The sequence below is a fragment of the Glandiceps talaboti genome, chromosome 7, assembly GCF_964340395.1.
Source record: "Glandiceps talaboti chromosome 7, keGlaTala1.1, whole genome shotgun sequence".
Classification (NCBI taxonomy): domain Eukaryota; kingdom Metazoa; phylum Hemichordata; class Enteropneusta; family Spengelidae; genus Glandiceps; species Glandiceps talaboti.
The window spans coordinates 9,657,519-9,676,696 of record NC_135555.1 but is presented as its reverse complement, the minus strand read 5'-3'; the positions used below and the strand labels follow the sequence as shown (position 1 = coordinate 9,676,696).

Sequence of the window (19,178 nt, the reverse complement as noted above, 5' to 3'; positions counted from 1 at the left end):
GGAATTCGTCTTGACAACAATTTGTCTTGGCGGCAGCATAATTTGCACACAAAGGAGAAATTATGTAAATTAACTGGTATTTTCTATAAGCTAAGATATATGGTTCCACGTTTTACTCTTGTCATGCTCTATAACACTTTCATACTGCCGCATATTAGTTATGGACTAGAAACTTGGGGAAGTGCGTATAAAACGCATTTAAAGGATATTTTACTTGTACAAAAAAAGATCGTTCGGATTATAAATGGTAGTAAGGATAATGTACATACGAATGCCCCGTTCAAAAAAATTGATATACTTGACATATATAAACAATTTGAGTTTCAAGTAGGTCTTTTTGTGCATGAGGCACTAAACAATAATCTTCCACCTATCTCCCATAACTACTTTTCTTTTTATTGCACATGATCGTAATACTCGGTGTAAATTAAGAGGAGATCTTCATGTTCCAAAATATACTAGCCGACTTGGCCAGTCTTCAATTCAATTTGCCGGTCCCATGCTATGGAACAAAATACCAAACGATATCAGAAATATCCCCAACAGGGCTAGGTTTAAATCAAAATATAAGCATTGGATTCTAAGTACATATTAAGGTTATTAGTTATTTGTGTTTTCATTATGCTTTAACCAGTTGACATGTAAATTTGATATCATCGTAGTGTGTTTATCTGTTTTCTTATTAATGTAAACAATTGTTGTTTGTTGTTTTCTGACTCTGTAATCAGTGTTAATTTGAGCAACTACAGTCACCACATTTTTTTGTGATATGCAATTCGATGCTTTTGAAATTAGGTGGCTAGACTCGATTAATTTTCCGAAAACTATTTTCTAGTCTCTCACCCACAACTTGAAATCGTTTTCCTTTTGGGTGTTATCAGTTATTTTTTTCCTATAAGTTTATTTCTTGTGGGAAATAAATTTCAAATCAAATTTCAATTCAATTGGTTTTGCTCGGCAATTTACCGAACCCAGACAATTATTTCTCTGTACGATTTTTCTATTAATTTGGTGTCAAAAATAAAATAATAAGTTTTAGCTAATGTAATTTCTTTTGACCATATATTGTGTTGAATTATTCAAGTTTATGTAAAGTTACATTTCTTACATTGACATCTTGCACGAAAACTTTTCGACTGTGTTGGATGACGCGAAGTTGTGTTATTACAACCATCAGAATATTTTAATTATTGTGTGTGTATTAGAGGTATGCTGTATATGTACATTGGTTTGGCAGTTCTCTTTTTGGAGGATGTGGTGGCCCTGAAAAGGACCGTTTGATTTGTGTATGCTGGGCATACGAATTATTTGGAGCTGGTGTACTTTGTGACGGCTTTGGTACCCTCACTGACGGCGTGCTTGGCAAGCTCACCGGGCAGCAAGAGACGTACAGCAGTTTGGATCTCTCTGCTGGTGATGGTGGATCTCTTGTTGTATTGGGCAAGACGGGAAGCTTCAGCTGCAATACGTTCGAAAATATCGTTGACAAAGCTGTTCATGATAGACATTGCTTTGGAGGATATACCAGTGTCTGGGTGAACTTGTTTCATAACTTTGTAGATGTAAATACCATAGCTTTCCTTTCTACGTCTCTTTCTCTTCTTGTCACCACTTCGTACAGCTTTAGCCTGACCGGCTTTCTTGGCAGCTTTTCCACTTCCTTTGGGAGGCATGTTTGATTTTAATCGGATGATGACTTCAGTGTGTTGAGGCAATGCAAACGGTACACTTTTTATAGCCAAAGGAATGCAAATGAGGGATTCTAAAGATGAATGAAGTGTTAGGCGGGAAAGAGAAAATTCAATAAGAATTATCACCTTGTATTCATGCAATTTAACTTTGCGCCAAATCAAGTCTCTGTCATTCATTAAGAATGCAATTTATTACCAGTTCGTTGTTGTGATTGGCCAAAAATTATCGGCTACCAGAATCCTCCTTCGGCTATAAATTTGGACAATTTGGTGTGAGGTTCAGTCATTTAACATCAGTAGACAGTACTCACGAAATACCAACAACTTCACAATGTCTGGACGTGGTAAAGCAGGTAAAGCTAAGGGTAAAGCAAAGAGCCGTTCCAGCCGTGCTGGTTTACAGTTCCCAGTCGGACGTGTGCACCGTTTCCTTCGCAAAGGCAACTATGCTAAACGCGTTGGTGCAGGTGCCCCAGTCTACTTGGCTGCCGTTCTCGAATACTTGGCTGCTGAAATCCTAGAGTTGGCAGGAAATGCTGCCCGTGACAACAAGAAGAGCAGAATCATTCCACGTCACTTGCAGTTGGCTGTCCGAAATGACGAAGAATTGAACAAACTGATGGGTGGTGTTACCATTGCTCAGGGTGGTGTATTGCCAAACATCCAGGCAGTACTTTTACCAAAGAAGACTCAATCCAAAAAGTAAATCGTATGCCCAGCATACACAGATCAAACGGTCCTTTTCAGGACCACCACATCCTCCAAAAAGAGAACTACCAAACCTTCAGTAAAGACACCTTGACATTTCTTGCCTCTTTTAGTTGCAGAGAAATACATTACACACAATACACAACAAAAGTTAGGGTAGAAAAGAGGAAATAAAGAAGGGAAACATTTTCATTTCAAACAAAACTAAGCGTGCGTATGCAAACTGACACATTGTCAGCAGATGCGAGCAGAGTAAATTGAATTTAGACTGAGGACAACAAGAATGTACTTTAGGCCTAATAAAAAAATGTGTTTCCGACAAACTGACCTACCCATAGGCGTTTATGGTATAAGTCTCCGACCATACAGGTATTTTTGATAGGAAAAGATAAGATGTTCTGTATCTTCGTGTATATGTGTTTTATTTCCCCAGCGATGTCTGTACATATTTCATCAAACCACAGACAGATCAAACTATCACAGAAGGGGTATTCTGACCGACATTTCGTTTGTTTTTGGTCGAAGAAATCTTTTTCAAAGGTGAAATAATGAAAAGTATAAAATAAAAACCCCGATCTACCTACCCTATTTCCATAGGCCATGTTATCGGAAACACGCCTTTTTCACTGATCGTGGTCTATCATTTACCCTTCCAAAAGCGAAAAAATCCAGGAAAAGTAAAAAATATGAAAAATATCGTTACGTTGTCACAAATCGTTGAAACGTTAATTTGTCTGTATAACTTAAAAATATTGTAACGAAGGATACATTCAATAAGCCTAAATCTGTCTTTGAGGGCGAATTGCCAAGTGTATAAATAACAAAAAACAAACAAACACAGAAAACAACCATGTATCTAAAATCTACGAATAGAAGAGATAATGAATAGCTACAACAGATACTCAAATAAATACATCTTTTGTCTCTTACTTTCTTTGTGCATACAGGATATGAAAGTAAAGACACCAACAAATAAATCGAAAAGCTGCACTGTACCATTCAATTTCCGCTGCATACAATTGAAATATATGTTGTAAGCTATCAGTTAAAATATACTACCAGTGGTAGGCTTAACTATATTATCTCAAATTATATCGGAGACTGTATTATTACAAATATTTAACAAAACATATTCACATGTAGGAAATGCTAACAAAGTGTCATGAGGGGTCATATTGAATAACTATAGTCGTAACATGTAGTGCATTGGTATTAGTATTGGTATTGGTACGACGACATGATATATTTATAAGTTACTGGATTGTAAATTAACACACGAAAACAATTGGTCGGTTATCGAACCCATGAAACGTAGGGCCTATAGTTTGATGGTACTGGTGCAGCGTAGTGTCGTTGGAATGTTTAGATGAGTCCTAATGAATTGACATGGAGGGTTGATGGGGAAACGAACTCTTCACACCTCTTGTAACCATAAACGCTGGAGAGAGATTTATTTATTTGCTATAGGAATATCAGAAAGAAGTTTATTATTTTTGTATTTAAACACTCTCAAGTACATGTGTATCTTAAACAAGATATTTATTATGTTTTCAAAAGACATTTCTACAGAGTTTGAGGATTCTACAACAGAAGTAATGTTTATATTCTTATTAGCTGATGCATAATATAATAATCAACTAACATTTGTTTTATGGAATCTTAAAATCACAGCTTGGGATCCTAAGTGCGAATGAACGAGCTTGGTGAAGCTTATTTGAAAAAGAGCGGGAATTCCAACTCAGATAATAGTGGTAATTTGCAAGTGTGAAAAGACGTTGTTTGATATTACGTTCGTCTCAGCACTATATAAAGTATGGGGTAACACTTGAGAAACCATAACAACTTAGCTCCCCAAGTGAAAACAATATCTTACAATAATCATGTCTGGTCGTGGTAAAGGAGGTAAAGGTCTTGGAAAAGGAGGCGCCAAGCGTCATCGTAAAGTTCTTCGTGATAACATCCAGGGTATCACTAAACCAGCTATCCGTCGTCTTGCCCGTCGTGGTGGTGTCAAACGTATTTCTGGTCTCATCTACGAAGAAACTCGTGGTGTACTAAAAGTGTTCTTGGAGAATGTCATCCGTGATGCCGTCACCTACACCGAGCACGCCAAGAGAAAGACCGTCACCGCCATGGATGTCGTCTATGCTCTGAAACGCCAAGGACGTACTTTGTACGGATTTGGTGGTTAGATCCAACTACAAAAACCCAAACCAAACGGCCCTTTTCAGGGCCACCACATCCTCCAAAAAGAGAACTACCGAAACTAGCATACATAATTAAAGTATAGTAGTGTACATTTGTTGTTGCTTCATCCAAGTTTCTAAGTTGAAAATGCACAGACCCTACACGAAAAGTGAATAAAAGACAAACCCATCATGGTCTATTATTGAAGTAATTTCTTGATATGATTAAACCGAAGTAATCAGATGAAATATATACTGATACCAATATCAGTAGTACAGCATGGCAGACGTGAACAATAGAGTAAAGCTGCATATCAAAGTAAAATGACTTTTTAGGGCCACCACATCCTCCAAAAGAGAGAACTGCCAATACTAATACACACAACTCTCTATCGCTGTAAAATAACTGCAACAAGATATACCCAATTTACATTTGTTACACATTGACATGACAAACGTAAACGAAACGTAGGCAACGTTCCAGCACTATAATAGCCAAATGAATGCAAATGAGGGATTCTAAAGATGAATGAAGTGTTAGGCGGGAAAGACAAAATGCAATAAGAATTATCACCTTGTATTTTTGCATTTAACTTCGCGCCAAATCAACTCTTTGTCATTCACTAAGATTGCAATTTATTACCAGTTCGTTGTTGTGATTGGCCTTCGGCTATAAATTTGGACAATTTGGTGGTAGATTCAGTCATTTAACATCAGTAGACAGTACTCACAAAACCAACAACTTCATAATGTCTGTGTTTCAACGCAATACGAAATTAAATATCAAAAACTAATTATGGAAGTGTCCTGTGATTTTTTTAAATAGAAAATTCAGGTTCTCAAGAAAAGTTCCGCCATTAATTTATTATGAGACAGCTGAGTGCAAAGCCAGGAAAAGTGTAATATAGTATGAAAAGCGGATTAAATTATGATGGAGAATTCGTTTCCGGCCATTGACATGATATCAGAAAGTATATTATACTAGTATGTGGTAACATAATATAGGGGTTGGGTTAGGTATAGTATATACATATATATAGTAATACATGCATGTACGTCGTAACATAGCCTGGGGTTGGGTGGGGTGTGTCCACATTACGTTAAACGAAATACAGATGGGAACAAGTACAAATCCCGCTAAATATAAAAACAAACTAAATTAGGAAATAACAAAATTTGGGACACATGTGGAGAGTGTGGGAGGGATTATGTACGGGAGTAAGTTTCGCAGACGGAACATCCGAATTTTTGTCCTCGGAACAGGAATTGTTTCCTAATCTTAGATTTTAATAACCAGGCCTTCGTAAAGGCCGTCAAAAATTGCATCTACGACGGTATTTCACGTCGATGTGCAGGGTATTGGGGTAAGTTTTCAACTAGCAATTATCACGCCTCGGATGGACCTCATTGGCTATGATATCGCCTCTGCGCAAGAATAACAATGAACTGACACGTTTTGGGATATGTTGGGTATGAATGAAAAACACCTAACGGTTGAAAACAACGTATCGGCAACGTTTGATTACGTCAACGAAATGTGTCTGTTATTGTATGATACAAATGTTTTAATTTTAACATTGTTTTGCAAATGATGTTGATTAATTATTACTGTAGGTTGCATGTACTTGGTGCAAGCATTTTTTGTCATTGCTTGGGTGCACAGGACATCTACATGCACTTTTAATGTTGAAAAACAAAAAAAAGATGACAGACTCTCATATCGGTAAATCGTCGCACTTCTTGCAGTTTCAGTATTTATTGAAGACACACGATGATTTGCACAACTAAAAGAATAAGAATGTATAAAAATGGCTTGGCTAAACTTAGTGACAACTGCTCGTTCAAGAACTAAATGTCTTGAGAAGTTCGCAGGGGACCTGTCTCAGACTGATGAACTACTGTTTTGGCAAACTTTGGAGCAGACTTATTTTCCTGTTCACATTCAAACCTTCGTGTGAATGAATCATGACTGTCTGTCTGATTATAGACCCTCCACTAACGTTGGTGGAAGGTCTATGCACATACTAATATCTATTCACTGACTATTTTTTCTCAATTTCAAGAGATTATCCTTCAATTTGAGACTGTTGGTATTCATATGTCTACATTTCTCATACCTGTGATGTTTGGGTTGATGTCCAATGAATATTAATTTCAACATGATCCTGGAGCCAACTTCTTGACGAATGTGGGATTTGCCATAAATACCAATAAATATTACGAATAAAAACAAATGATGGGTCGATCGGTGGGTCCGAAATGTGAATCCCAAAATAATATTCTGGATGTAGCTGACCTGATCTGCGCTTTGTATCGACAGATTAAGGAAGCCATGTGCGAAAAAAAAACGGGTTGAAATTTATATGGATTATTAGTATGCTTTGCTGTAAAATCAGTAGTACCATAAATAATTCCTATATTGATTTTACTGGCATGTAAGAATAGATATCTGTTGAGGTCTGTGCTTTTACAATATCTAAATGGTGAAATCTGGTGAAAGTTACGATGAGCTTAAAATACCCGAAAATACGGCCAATTCAGTACAGTACAGATTGTATGCAAAAGGCAAGAGAAAATATTGTTTATTTGTTTTGGAATTTCAGTCCTAGAATGTTATTTTGTTACTTGTCTGTGCCAGATTACATGCAATAATATTCTTTCACGATTCCATTCTTGGAAAACTGTAAAAAAGAAAAAAAAAAGATAAAAAGAGGCCAGGTTGCCCCAGCTCCCGTATTAGTTTTGACTTATCAATGCTATCTTACGGAGTAATGCAAGTCTTCTCGTTTTATATACATTTTTGAGGATTTTGTTACCATTTATTTAGATGGAAAGAGCATGGGGGTAGGAAGTCCTGTGTTCCTACCTCCATAGGAAGAGCAGTGGTGAACCACGATCAGTGTAACGGTGTTACTATGGTAAAATAACCGCTTCAACTGAGAAAGAGAGGAACAAGTGTACACACACACACACGATTATGATGGAGAATTCGTTTCCGGCCATTGACATGATATCAGAAAGTATAGCTGTGGTAACATAGTCTAGGGGTTGGGTTAGGTAGTATATACATATATATAGTAGTACATGCATGTACGTCGTAACATAGCCTGGGGTTGGGTGGGGTGTGTCCACATTACGTTAAACGAAATACAGATGGGAACAAGTACAAATCCCGCTAAATATAAAAACAAACTAAATTAGGAAATAACAAAATTTGGGACACATGTCCAGAGTGTGGGAGGAATTATGTACGGGAGTAAGTTTCGCAGACGGAACATCCGAATTTTTGTATTTCCCACCCTTCGTCCTCGGAACAGGAATTGTTTTCTAATCTTAGATTTTAATAACCAGGCCTTCGTAAAGGCCGTCAAAAATTGCAGCTACGACGGTATTTCACGTCGTTGTGCAGGGTATTGGGGTAAGTTTTCAACTAGCAATTATCACGCCTCGGATGGACCTCATTGGCTATGATATCGCCTCTGCGCAAGAATAACAATGAACTGACACGTTTTGGGATATGTTGGGTATGAATGAAAAACACCTAACGGTTGAAAACAACGTATCGGCAACGTTTGATTACGTCAACGAAATGTGTCTGTTATTGTATGATACAAGTGTTTTAATTTTAACATTGTTTTGCAAATGATGTTGATTCATTATTACTGTAGGTGTGTACTACGCCCCATTGATATTTGTCATGAAAATGAATGAAATCAACACATTTTATATCGTCAAATAATTTATATTTTTTATAGAACCGTCAATATGAATTCGCAAGTTATAACGTGTTAACGGAAATCGAAAACAACTCACAGAGGGGTAGGTACTTGACCGTCTGATATACGTTGGGTATAATGTGATTTTTAAAAAAAAATTTTTTTACAAAAATCTTTTCTCTTTAACGACAATGCGAAAGTATGCTTGAGCAAGTTTTGATTTTATATTAGCATAAATGTTTGTGTGTGCGCGCGTTTGTTTGTTTGTTTGTCTGCTTGTTTGTGTTTGTATGTGTATGTATGTATGTATGTATGTATGTATGTATGTATGTACGCAGTCCTAAATAATAGCGAGAATCAGTCTAAATTCGATGTATTCCGCTCACATCTGCTGACAATGTGTCAGTTTGTATACACACACACATTTGCGTAAGTCTGAAATGAAACATACGATCTCCATTGGCAAGACTGAATGTTTGTTTGAATAAAAATTATAACGAGTTCGCGGTAAAACCCCCTTTCCTTTTCATAAGTCAGTATCAATAGCAGCACTACGAATCAGTGTTTTCCTCAAATAGTCCAAGGTGGACCCGGGCCAATTTGTCATGCAAAGTTAAAAACTACATATCGGAACAGTTCACTAAAATTACGTTGAATACTGGTCATCGTACCTAATCAACCCACATTTCGAGTGATCGAGGGAACAATTTTCAAAATAATATCATATTGTTTTTATCTAGTATTTCCATTCATCCATTTTATTTTTTTTTTCAATTTCTGTAATCTTTGCTTCATACTTTTTTTGCATTTTATCCCTTGAAAAAGACTGTCTGTGCACAGTGGAAACGTTGGGATTCAAATAAAACAAGTTTTGACCAGACTTTAACTTTTATTGGAACTCAAGTTGTGCCATTCTCAAGTAAGTCTGTGTTGAACATGTGTTGTACTAAATCACTCTCGTTAGACCGATACTTGTTTGTATTACGAACTAAATTTCCCTTCTTTATTTCCCATTTCCTCCCCGATTTTTGTTGTATATCGTATTGTGTAATGTACTTCTCTGTATTTAAAAGAGGCAAGAAATGTCAAGGTGTCTGTACTGAAGGTTTGGTAGTTCTCTTTTTGGAGGATGTGGTGGTCCTGAAAAGGACCGTGTGGCTTGTGTATGCTGGGCATACGATTTACTTTTTGGATTGAGTCTTCTTTGGTAAAAGTACTGCCTGGATGTTTGGTAATACACCACCCTGGGCAATGGTAACACCACCCATCAGTTTGTTCAATTCTTCGTCATTTCGGACAGCCAACTGCAAGTGACGTGGAATGATCCTTGTCTTCTTGTTGTCACGGGCAGCATTTCCTGCCAACTCTAGGATTTCAGCGGCCAAGTATTCGAGAACGGCAGCCAAGTAGACTGGGGCACCTGCACCAACGCGATTAGCATAGTTGCCTTTGCGAAGGAAACGGTGCACACGTCCGACTGGGAACTGTAAACCAGCACGGCTGGAACGGCTCTTTGCTTTACCCTTAGCTTTACCTGCTTTACCACGTCCAGACATTATGAAGGTGTTGGTTTTTTGTGAGTACTGTCTATGTCTACTGATGTTAAATGACTGAACCTGACAACAAATTGTCCAAATTTATAGCCGAAGCAGGATTCTGGTAGCCGATAATTTTTGGCCAATCACAACAACGAACTGGTAATAAATTACAATCTTAATGAATGACAAAGGGTTGTTTTTGGCGAAGTTAAATGCATAAATAGAAGGTGATAAATCTTATTGAATTTTCTCTTTCCCGCCTAACACTTCATTCAACTTTCGAATCCTTCATTTGCATTCATTTGGCTATAAAAAGTGGACCGTTTGCATTGCCTCAACACACTGAACTCATCATCCGATTGAAATCAAACATGCCTCCCAAGGGAAGTGGAAAAGCTGCCAAGAAAGCCGGTCAGGCTAAAGCTGTACGAAGTGGTGACAAGAAAAGAAAGAGACGTAGAAAGGAAAGCTATGGTATCTACATCTACAAAGTTATGAAACAAGTTCACCCAGACACTGGTATATCCTCCAAAGCAATGTCTATCATGAACAGCTTCGTCAACGATATTTTCGAACGTATTGCAGCTGAAGCTTCCCGTCTTGCACAATACAACAAGAGATCCACCATCACCAGCAGAGAGATTCAAACTGCTGTACGTCTCTTGCTGCCCGGTGAGCTTGCCAAGCACGCCGTCAGCGAGGGAACCAAAGCCGTCACCAAGTATACCAGCTCCAAATAATTCGTATGCTCAGCATACACAAACCAAACGGTCCTTTTCAGGACCACTACATACTCCAAAAAGAGAACTACCAAAACTTGTACACACATCTCTCTATACTGCAACAAGGTATACCCAATTTACATTTTTTTTACACCAAACGTAAACGAAACGTAGGCAACGTTACAGCACAATAGCACATTTTTCTCAGCTCTTAGGTTTGCGACAACGAAAATGTAGACATCTTGTAGTCTAGTTCTAAACAGGTACAGTATTACGTATTCGTAATGAAGTTTTTAATACGTAATACTGTACAAGTTTAGAACTAGACTAATTAGCTTGCAGCATAGACGTTGAAGTCTCTTTAATGTCTATACTTGCACAAAATACATTTGTTGTCCACCCATAAATATATACAATGTATGCGGTGTAGATGTTCTGATAAGTGTTAAAGAAGGTCATATTAAAATAAAGGTAGACTGATTAAATTGTTAGTTGCTATAAAGGGTAACGAGTTCGTTTCCCGTCCAGGTCATAGTCCCCCAAAATTCTCAAAAGCTATTGAGAAACAGTCAGTGCAAACGCAGAGGCAGGTCAGGCACAAGCCAAGTATCAACTGAATTTTATTTTTAGATTCACATTCAGATACAAAGATGTTGAAATCCGTCAATATGTTTCTTGTAGATTTTCCATTAGTTGTCGTCGGGTTATTTTTTCCCAGCAATTCGCCATCATTTTGTTCACAGTGGTCATTGGCCACACAATAAATGTCTCGTGTTCTTGGAATAACATTTTCACACCAATTTCATATTCATTCTTGCATGTACTTGGTGCAAACATTTTTTGTCATTGCTTGGGTGCACAGGACATCTACATGCCCTTTTAATGTTGAAAAACAAAAAAAAGATGACAGACTCTCATATCGGTAAATTGTCGCATTTCTTGCATTTTCAGTATTTTATTGATGTCACAGGATGATTTGCACAACTAAAAGAATAATAATGTATAAAAATGGCTTGGCTAAACTTAGTGACAACTGCTCGTTCAAGAACTAATGTCTTGAGAAGTTCACATGGGACCTGTCTCAGACTGATGAACTACTGTTTTGGCAAACTTTGGAGCAGACTTATTTTCCTGTTCACATTCAAACCCTCGTGTGAATGACTCATGACTTTCTGTCTGATTATAGACCCTCCACTAACGTTGGTGGAAGGTCTATGGACATACTAATATCTATTCACTGACTATTTTTTCTCAATTTCAAGAGATTATTCCACCAATTTGAGACTGTTGGTATTCATATGTCTACATTTCTCCTACTTGTGATGTTTGGGTTGATGTGCAATGAATATTAATTTCAACATGATCCTGGAGCCAACTTCACGAAGAATGTGGGATTTGCCATAAATATCAAATAAATAGTACGAATAAAACAGATGATGGGTCGATCGGTGGATCCGAAATGTGAATCCCAAAATAATATTCTGGCTATACCTGACCTGCGTTTTGTATCTACCGATTAAGAAAGCTATGTGCGAAAAAACGGGTTGAAATTTATATGGATTATTAGTATGCTTTGTTGTAAAATCAGTAGTGTCATAAATAATTCCTGTATTGATTTTACTGACATAAAAGACTAGATATCAGTTGAAGCTTGTACTTTTACAGTATTATATATAAATGGTGAATTCTGGTGAAAGTTATTATCATTCGTGCAATTTAATTAATTACCATTTCAATATTCGGTAGATGCCGCTCTATTAGTTGTCTGAGATTGCAAGCAGTTATATTCTTTCACGGTTCCATTCTTGGAAAACTGTACAAAAAAAAGCTCCCGTACTAGTTTTGACTTACCAATGCTATCTTACGGAGTAATGCAAGTCTTCTCGTTTTATACACATTTTTTGGGATTTTGGTACCGTTTATTTAGATGGAAAGAGCACGGAGGTAGGAAGTCCTGTGGAGAGCAATGGTGAACCACGATCAGTGTTACCGTGTTACTTTGGTAAAATAACGATGAAATAGAGGAAGAAGTGTACACACACACACACACACACACACAAACACACACACACACACACTAGTTAGTTATGCTAGTTTCGGTAGTTCTCTTTTTGGAGGATGTGGTGGCCCTGAAAAGGACCGTTTGGTTTGGGTTTTGTTGTAGTTGGAAATCTAACCACCAAATCCGTACAAAGTACGGCCTTGGCGTTTCAGAGCATATACGACATCCATGGCGGTGACGGTCTTTCTCTTGGCATGCTCGGTGTAGGTGACGGCATCACGGATGACATTCTCCAAGAACACCTTCAGTACACCACGAGTTTCTTCGTAAATGAGACCAGAAATACGCTTGACACCACCACGACGGGCAAGACGACGGATAGCTGGTTTGGTGATACCCTGGATGTTATCACGAAGAACTTTACGATGACGCTTGGCGCCTCCTTTTCCTAGACCTTTACCTCCTTTACCACGACCAGACATGATTATTGTAAGATATTGTTTTCACTTGGGGAGCTAAGTTAACGTTGTTATGGTTTCTCAAGTGTTACCCAATAGTTTATATAGAGGTGACGCGAACGTAATACCAAACCACGCATTTTCACACTTGCAAATGACCACTATTGTTCGAGTTGGAATTCCTGCTCTTTTTCACAAAACAAAAGATAGTTACCAAGTTTATTTATTCATACTTAGGATGCACGCTGTGAATTAAAGATTCAGTGGACTTCACGATTTTCAAAACTCAAAAAAAAATTATCTTGTTTAAGACATTTGAAAGAGTCTCAAAACACAAAACATAATTAACTTCTCTTAGAAACAATCTGTTTGCCAAAAAGAATTGATTTTCAAAGGATACTATAGTCCTCAACTATCAAGGTCGACGTCACGACTTCTGGTTTGAAACAGCGCCCCTGGTGGCAGAAATATATAATCTTTTGTTTATCTGATTATCGCCACTATGGTTGGCATTCACTGCATTGTTTATCCATAGTGGGTGGAAGGTCTATGGTTTATCAGATCTCTGTAATTGGTTTGTTTTGTAAATGTGTTATTATTTTGGTGTACGTAAGTGTCATTAAAACTTCACACCAACCTGTATACTATACTGGACCATGGAGGCAACTCTTAATGTATCTGCATTACTATCAAAACTATCTATAATATATTCATTGGCCTCAAAATTATGGAAAAATATAATTTTATTTAAAACTGATGCTATAAAGTGTATAGAGAGGTGTGTCGGTGACATACAAGCCTGGATGTCAACATATAGACTGAAGTTAAATGAGAACAAAACTGAAGTTATGCTACTAGGGACAAAACAACAATTAGCTAAAGTAACAAGTAAGCATATTACTGTCGGAGATAATCAGATCAAAATAGTTGACCATGTCCGCAATCTGGGAGGCTGGTTAGATTAAAATCTATCGATGGTTCGTCATGTTAACCAAATCTGTAAGAAAGTCAATCATAACTTATACAATCTCTGTCGTATCCGTAAATGTCTTAATCAGAAAGCTTGTGAAACATTGGTCCATTCTCTAGTCAGTTCTCATCTTGATTATGCAAACTCCATATTGTATGGAATGCCACAGTATTTGTTTGACAGATTGCAGCGAGTACAAAATAATGCCGCACGAGTTGTAAAAGGTTTGAGAAAGTATGATGGAATAACACAATCTCTTATTGAGCTTCACTGGCTGTCAAGGCTGCCTGTCAAAGCAAGAGTTGATTTTAAAGTTATTTTAAGGCTTTGAATGGTAAAGCACCTTTGTATTTCCAGGATTCGTTCACACGTACCAACAATTCTCGTTACAATTTACGTAACGACTGTAGTCAAAATCTTGTTGTACCTCGATCATATAATACACCAAATGACAGAGCGCTTACCATTTGTGGACCAAATCTATGGAACTCAATTCCTGGAGAACTAAAGCTGATTACTGACATTGAACTTTTTAAAGGTTAACTTAAAACACATCTGTTTAAACAATATTATAAGCTGTATTAATTTATTACCACGTGTCTTTTACTAAGTAGTCATTTTAGCCTTTTTGTAATTATTGTAACCAATTTGTTGTTTTTAGCTGTATTATTTGTTTTACCATGCTTTTATGTACAGCGCTTTTGAATATTAATAAATAGAAAAGGCGCTTTAGAAAATAAATAAACTTAAATAAACTTTAATAAATAGGATGCTGTCCTAAATAATAGCGGAAATCAGTCTAAATTCGATTTGGTGAAAGTTTGAATATACACACACATTTGCGTAAGTCTGAAATGAAACATAACGATCTCCATTGGCAAGACTGAATGTGTGTTTGAATAAAAATTATAACGAGCTCGCGGTAAAACCCTTTTTCCTTTTCATAAGTCAGTATCAATAGCAGCACTACGAATCAGTGTTTTCCTCAAATAGTCCAAGGTGGACCCGGGCCAATTTGTCATGCAAAGTTAGAAACTGCATATCGGAACAGTTCACTAAAATTACGTTGAATACTGGTCATCGTAACTAATCAACCCACATTTCGAGTGATTGAGGGAACAATTTTCAAAATTCTACAGAAAGAATATCATATTGTTTTTATCTAGTATTTCCATTCATCCATTTTAGTTTGTTTTTTCAATTTCTGTATTCTTTGTTTCATACTTTTTTTTTGCATTTTAGCCCTTGAAAAAGACTGTCTTGAAAAAGACTGTCTGTGCACAGTGGAAACGTTGGGATTCAAATAAAACAAGTTTTGACCAGACTTTAACTTTTATTGTGCCATTCTCAAGTAAGTCTGTGTTGAAAATATGTTGTACCAAATCACTCTAGTTAGAGTCTTTAGACTGATCATTGCTTGTATTACGAACTAAATTTCCCTTCTTTATTTCCTATTTTCTCCCCGATTTTTGTTGTATATTGTCAGGTGTCTGTACTGAAGGTTTGGTAGTTCTCTTTTTGGAGGATGTGGTGGCCCTGAAAAGGGCCGTTTGGTTTGGGTTTTTGTAGTTGGATCTAACCACCAAATCCGTACAAAGTACGTCCTTGGCGTTTCAGAGCATAGACGACATCCATGGCGGTGACGGTCTTTCTCTTGGCGTGCTCGGTGTAGGTGACGGCATCACGGATGACATTCTCCAAGAACACCTTCAGTACACCACGAGTTTCTTCGTAGATGAGACCAGAGATACGTTTGACACCACCACGACGGGCAAGACGACGGATAGCTGGCTTGGTGATACCCTGGATGTTATCACGAAGAACTTTACGATGACGCTTGGCGCCTCCTTTTCCTAGACCTTTACCTCCTTTACCACGACCAGACATGATTATTGTAAGATATTGTTTTCACTTGGGGAGCTAAGTTGTTATGGTTTCTCAGGCGTTACCCCATAGTTTGTATAGACTTGACACGAACGTAATACTGAACAACGTCTTTTGACACTTGCAAATAACCACTATTGTTCGAGTTGGAATTCCAGCTCTTTTTCAGGAGTCTTCACCAAGCTCATTCATTCGCACTTGGAATCCCAAGCTGTGATTTTAAGTTTCATGAAACAATGGAATAATTGTTGTTTGTTATTGCTATACTATTTGATCTACCTCAGCAAATGAGAGAGAGAGAGAGAGAGAGAGAGAGAGAGAGAGAGAGAGAGAGAGAGAGAGAGAGAGAGAGAGAGAGAGAGAGAGAGAGAGAGAATGTTAACATTGTTTCTGTTCTAGGATCCTCTTCTTACAACAAAACTTTGGATTAACATCTTTTGAAGACGTCTTTCTCAAAAATATATTGTTTAAGGCATTTGAAAGAGCACAAACTATAATTAAATTCTCTCAGAAACAGTTTCTCATTATCTTCAATTGACAACAACAGTGTAATCGTAAACGGCTATGGTGTAAGGACACCTTTGATCACACGTTCGGATAAACGTACATCATCGTACTTACAAATAACAAAACTGTCGATTAGTATTATGATGGCAATGTCTTATTTTGTACTGATAGATAGATAGATAGATAGATAAACCTTAAGTGAGGGAAAGGAAGTAATACATAGTATGTAGTAATGCAACAGTCCAATATAAGAATTGTTTTTTTTTTCAAGGATGCTATGGTAGTATTCATGTATCATTTTTCCGACTTGTGGGTTGAAACAGCGCCCTGATGGCTGAACTACACAATCTTTTGTTTTACATATTTTACCTATCGGCAATGATAGGAGCATCGTTTTCCACTTTCTTACAGAAGGGAATTGATTCATGTCAAATTTGTTGTATCATACAAACATGTCGTTTGAAATATTTAACACTCAGATTGCAAACCATTACCATGAGCTACGCGTCAACAAATTTGATCATAAAAATCCCTGTACCCGAGTGTCAGTTTGTCATTGTACAAAGTGTACTTTAATGTAATTTTAAGTGTTTCCATTCATCTTGTATTGTAAGTGTAGTTTTTGCCGGTTGTCTTTTATTTCTATGTATATTTGTTTTGGGGTCCACGTTTATAGGTGTTCGTCATCTGTACGTGTGAACTGCCTGACTTGTTGTCAAAGTTAAATAAATAAATAAATTATCTTTATACTCGAATGGCAAATAATCTTTCACGTTCATTATTATAAAAATGTAATTTTTTTTTGTATTTCGAATGAAAGTGAATGGTGTGGATATTCACGGCATTGTTTATCAGATCTCTGTAAATGGTATGTTGATAAATGCACATGTGTCACTATTTTGGAAGGTGTCGCAAAAACTTCACACCCACCCAAACCCCTCTACTAGACTGTACTTGGTGCAAACATAACCCAAAGACAATGGAGGTCTCCCTTTATACCTCAATGCAGTGTAGCAACTATCTATAATATATTCATTGGCCTCCAAATGACAGAAAAGTACATTCTTGTTGTCCTCAGTCTAAATTCGATTTATTCTACTCACATCTGCTGACAATGTGTCAAGTTTTCATACGCACGCTTATTTTTGTAATTTTGAAATGAAACTGTTTCCTCTTTTATCCCTAACTTTTGTTGTGTATTGTGTAATGTATTTCTCTGCAATTAAAAAGAGGCAAGACATGTCAAGGTGTTTGTGCTGAAAGTTTGGTAGTTCTCTTTTTGGAGGATGTGGTGGTCCTGAAAAGGACCGTTTGGTTTGTGTATGCTGGGCATACGATTTACTTTTTGGATTGAGTCTTCTTTGGTAAAAGTACTGCCTGGATGTTTGGCAATACACCACCCTGGGCAATGGTGACACCACCCATCAGTTTGTTCAATTCTTCGTCATTTCGGACAGCCAACTGCAAGTGACGTGGAATGATTCTTGTCTTCTTGTTGTCACGGGCAGCATTCCCTGCCAACTCTAGGATTTCAGCAGCCAAGTATTCGAGAACGGCAGCCAAGTAGACTGGGGCACCTGCACCAACGCGATTAGCATAGTTGCCTTTGCGAAGGAAACGGTGCACACGTCCGACTGGAAACTGTAAACCAGCACGGCTGGAACGGCTCTTTGCTTTACCCTTAGCTTTACCTGCTTTACCACGTCCAGACATTATGAAGTTGTTGGTTTTTCGTGAGTATTGTCTACTGATGTTAAATGACTGAACCTGACACCAAATTGTCCAAATTTATAGCCGAAGGAGGATTCTGGTAGCCGGTAATTTTTGGCCAATCACAACAACGAACTGGTGATAAATTGCAATTGTAATGAATGACAAAGAGTTGATTTGGCGCGAAGTTAAATGCATGAATAAAAGGTGATAATTCTTATTGAATTTTGTCTTTCCCGCTTTACACTTCATTCATCTTTAGAATCCCTCATTTGCATTCCTTTGGCTATAAAAAGTGTACCGTTTGCATTGCCTCAACACACTGAAGTCATCATCCGATTGAAATCAAACATGCCTCCCAAAGGAAGTGGAAAAGCTGCCAAGAAAGCCGGTCAGGCTAAAGCTGTACGAAGTGGTGACAAGAAGAGAAAGAGACGTAGAAAGGAAAGTTATGGTATCTACATCTACAAAGTTATGAAACAAGTTCACCCAGACACTGGTATATCCTCCAAGGCCATGTCTATCATGAACAGCTTCGTCAACGATATCTTTGAACGTATTGCAGCTGAAGCTTCCCGTCTTGCCCAATACAACAAGAGATCCACCATCACTAGCAGAGAGATCCAGACTGCTGTACGTCTCTTGCTGCCCGGTGAGCTTGCCAAGCACGCCGTCAGTGAGGGTACCAAAGCCGTCACAAAGTACACCAGCTCCAAATAATTCGTATGCCCAGCATACACAAACCAAAAGGTCCTTTTCAGGACCACCACATCCTCCAAAAAGAGAACTACCAAACCAATGTATATATACATCATACCTCTAATACATACATAATTAAAATTTTCTAATAGTCGTAATAACAAACCTTCGGGTCAACCAACAAAATCGAAATGTTTTGGTTGCAATATGGCAATCGTTTATTACCCGTCAAAGCCTCATTTTGATGCGAACAGAATATTCTAAGAAACGTCGCTTTACACCAATTCCCCCGTTATTTCTTTCCTAAGCAATACACGGTCAAAGAAATGACACTAAAAAAACTTAACATTTCATTTTTGGCAAGAAATTAATAAAATAATACAAGGA

General features: G+C 37.5%; 6 protein-coding genes, 2 non-coding genes and 3 pseudogenes across 8 annotated transcripts; 4 read left to right on the top strand and 7 right to left on the bottom strand.

Annotated features, from left to right (window-relative positions):
• Positions 1 to 1,304: 1,304 nt before the first annotated feature.
• Positions 1,305 to 1,673, bottom strand: LOC144437239 (histone H2B, gonadal pseudogene; annotated as a pseudogene).
• A 349-nt stretch (positions 1,674 to 2,022) lies between these two features.
• LOC144437460 (histone H2A-like) lies at positions 2,023 to 2,397 on the top strand. The gene has a single exon (XM_078126402.1). The coding sequence runs from the start codon at positions 2,023 to 2,025 to the stop codon at positions 2,395 to 2,397; it is 375 nt and encodes a 124-aa protein (XP_077982528.1).
• A 1,882-nt stretch (positions 2,398 to 4,279) lies between these two features.
• LOC144437776 (histone H4) lies at positions 4,280 to 4,591 on the top strand. The gene has a single exon (XM_078126797.1). It carries the CDS (start codon positions 4,280 to 4,282, stop codon positions 4,589 to 4,591), a length of 312 nt encoding a protein of 103 aa, XP_077982923.1.
• A 1,292-nt stretch (positions 4,592 to 5,883) lies between these two features.
• On the bottom strand, positions 5,884 to 6,022 carry LOC144438353 (U4 spliceosomal RNA). The gene has a single exon (XR_013481050.1). It is a non-coding gene; the product is annotated as a U4 spliceosomal RNA (small nuclear RNA).
• A 1,915-nt stretch (positions 6,023 to 7,937) lies between these two features.
• On the bottom strand, positions 7,938 to 8,076 carry LOC144438351 (U4 spliceosomal RNA). Its single transcript, XR_013481048.1, has one exon. It is a non-coding gene; the product is annotated as a U4 spliceosomal RNA (small nuclear RNA).
• A 1,406-nt stretch (positions 8,077 to 9,482) lies between these two features.
• Positions 9,483 to 9,857, bottom strand: LOC144437271 (histone H2A-like). The gene has a single exon (XM_078126187.1). The coding sequence runs from the start codon at positions 9,855 to 9,857 to the stop codon at positions 9,483 to 9,485; it is 375 nt and encodes a 124-aa protein (XP_077982313.1).
• A 353-nt stretch (positions 9,858 to 10,210) lies between these two features.
• LOC144437244 (histone H2B, gonadal pseudogene) lies at positions 10,211 to 10,579 on the top strand (annotated as a pseudogene).
• A 2,154-nt stretch (positions 10,580 to 12,733) lies between these two features.
• On the bottom strand, positions 12,734 to 13,045 carry LOC144437272 (histone H4). The gene has a single exon (XM_078126188.1). The coding sequence runs from the start codon at positions 13,043 to 13,045 to the stop codon at positions 12,734 to 12,736; it is 312 nt and encodes a 103-aa protein (XP_077982314.1).
• Positions 13,046 to 15,566: 2,521 nt separating this feature from the next.
• LOC144437777 (histone H4) lies at positions 15,567 to 15,878 on the bottom strand. Its single transcript, XM_078126798.1, has one exon. The coding sequence runs from the start codon at positions 15,876 to 15,878 to the stop codon at positions 15,567 to 15,569; it is 312 nt and encodes a 103-aa protein (XP_077982924.1).
• A 1,842-nt stretch (positions 15,879 to 17,720) lies between these two features.
• Positions 17,721 to 18,095, bottom strand: LOC144437554 (histone H2A-like). The gene has a single exon (XM_078126513.1). The coding sequence runs from the start codon at positions 18,093 to 18,095 to the stop codon at positions 17,721 to 17,723; it is 375 nt and encodes a 124-aa protein (XP_077982639.1).
• A 348-nt stretch (positions 18,096 to 18,443) lies between these two features.
• Positions 18,444 to 18,812, top strand: LOC144437242 (histone H2B, gonadal pseudogene; annotated as a pseudogene).
• The last annotated feature ends 366 nt before the right edge of the window (positions 18,813 to 19,178 follow it).

What these genes read in the sequence shown, in the direction of transcription:
- LOC144437777 (XM_078126798.1), bottom strand. Translation starts at nt 15,878, where the DNA reads ATGTCTGGTCGTGGTAAAGGAGGTAAAGGTCTAGGAAAAGGAGGCGCC.
- LOC144437460 (XM_078126402.1), top strand. Translation starts at nt 2,023, where the DNA reads ATGTCTGGACGTGGTAAAGCAGGTAAAGCTAAGGGTAAAGCAAAGAGC.
- LOC144437776 (XM_078126797.1), top strand. Translation starts at nt 4,280, where the DNA reads ATGTCTGGTCGTGGTAAAGGAGGTAAAGGTCTTGGAAAAGGAGGCGCC.
- LOC144437271 (XM_078126187.1), bottom strand. Translation starts at nt 9,857, where the DNA reads ATGTCTGGACGTGGTAAAGCAGGTAAAGCTAAGGGTAAAGCAAAGAGC.
- LOC144437272 (XM_078126188.1), bottom strand. Translation starts at nt 13,045, where the DNA reads ATGTCTGGTCGTGGTAAAGGAGGTAAAGGTCTAGGAAAAGGAGGCGCC.
- LOC144437554 (XM_078126513.1), bottom strand. Translation starts at nt 18,095, where the DNA reads ATGTCTGGACGTGGTAAAGCAGGTAAAGCTAAGGGTAAAGCAAAGAGC.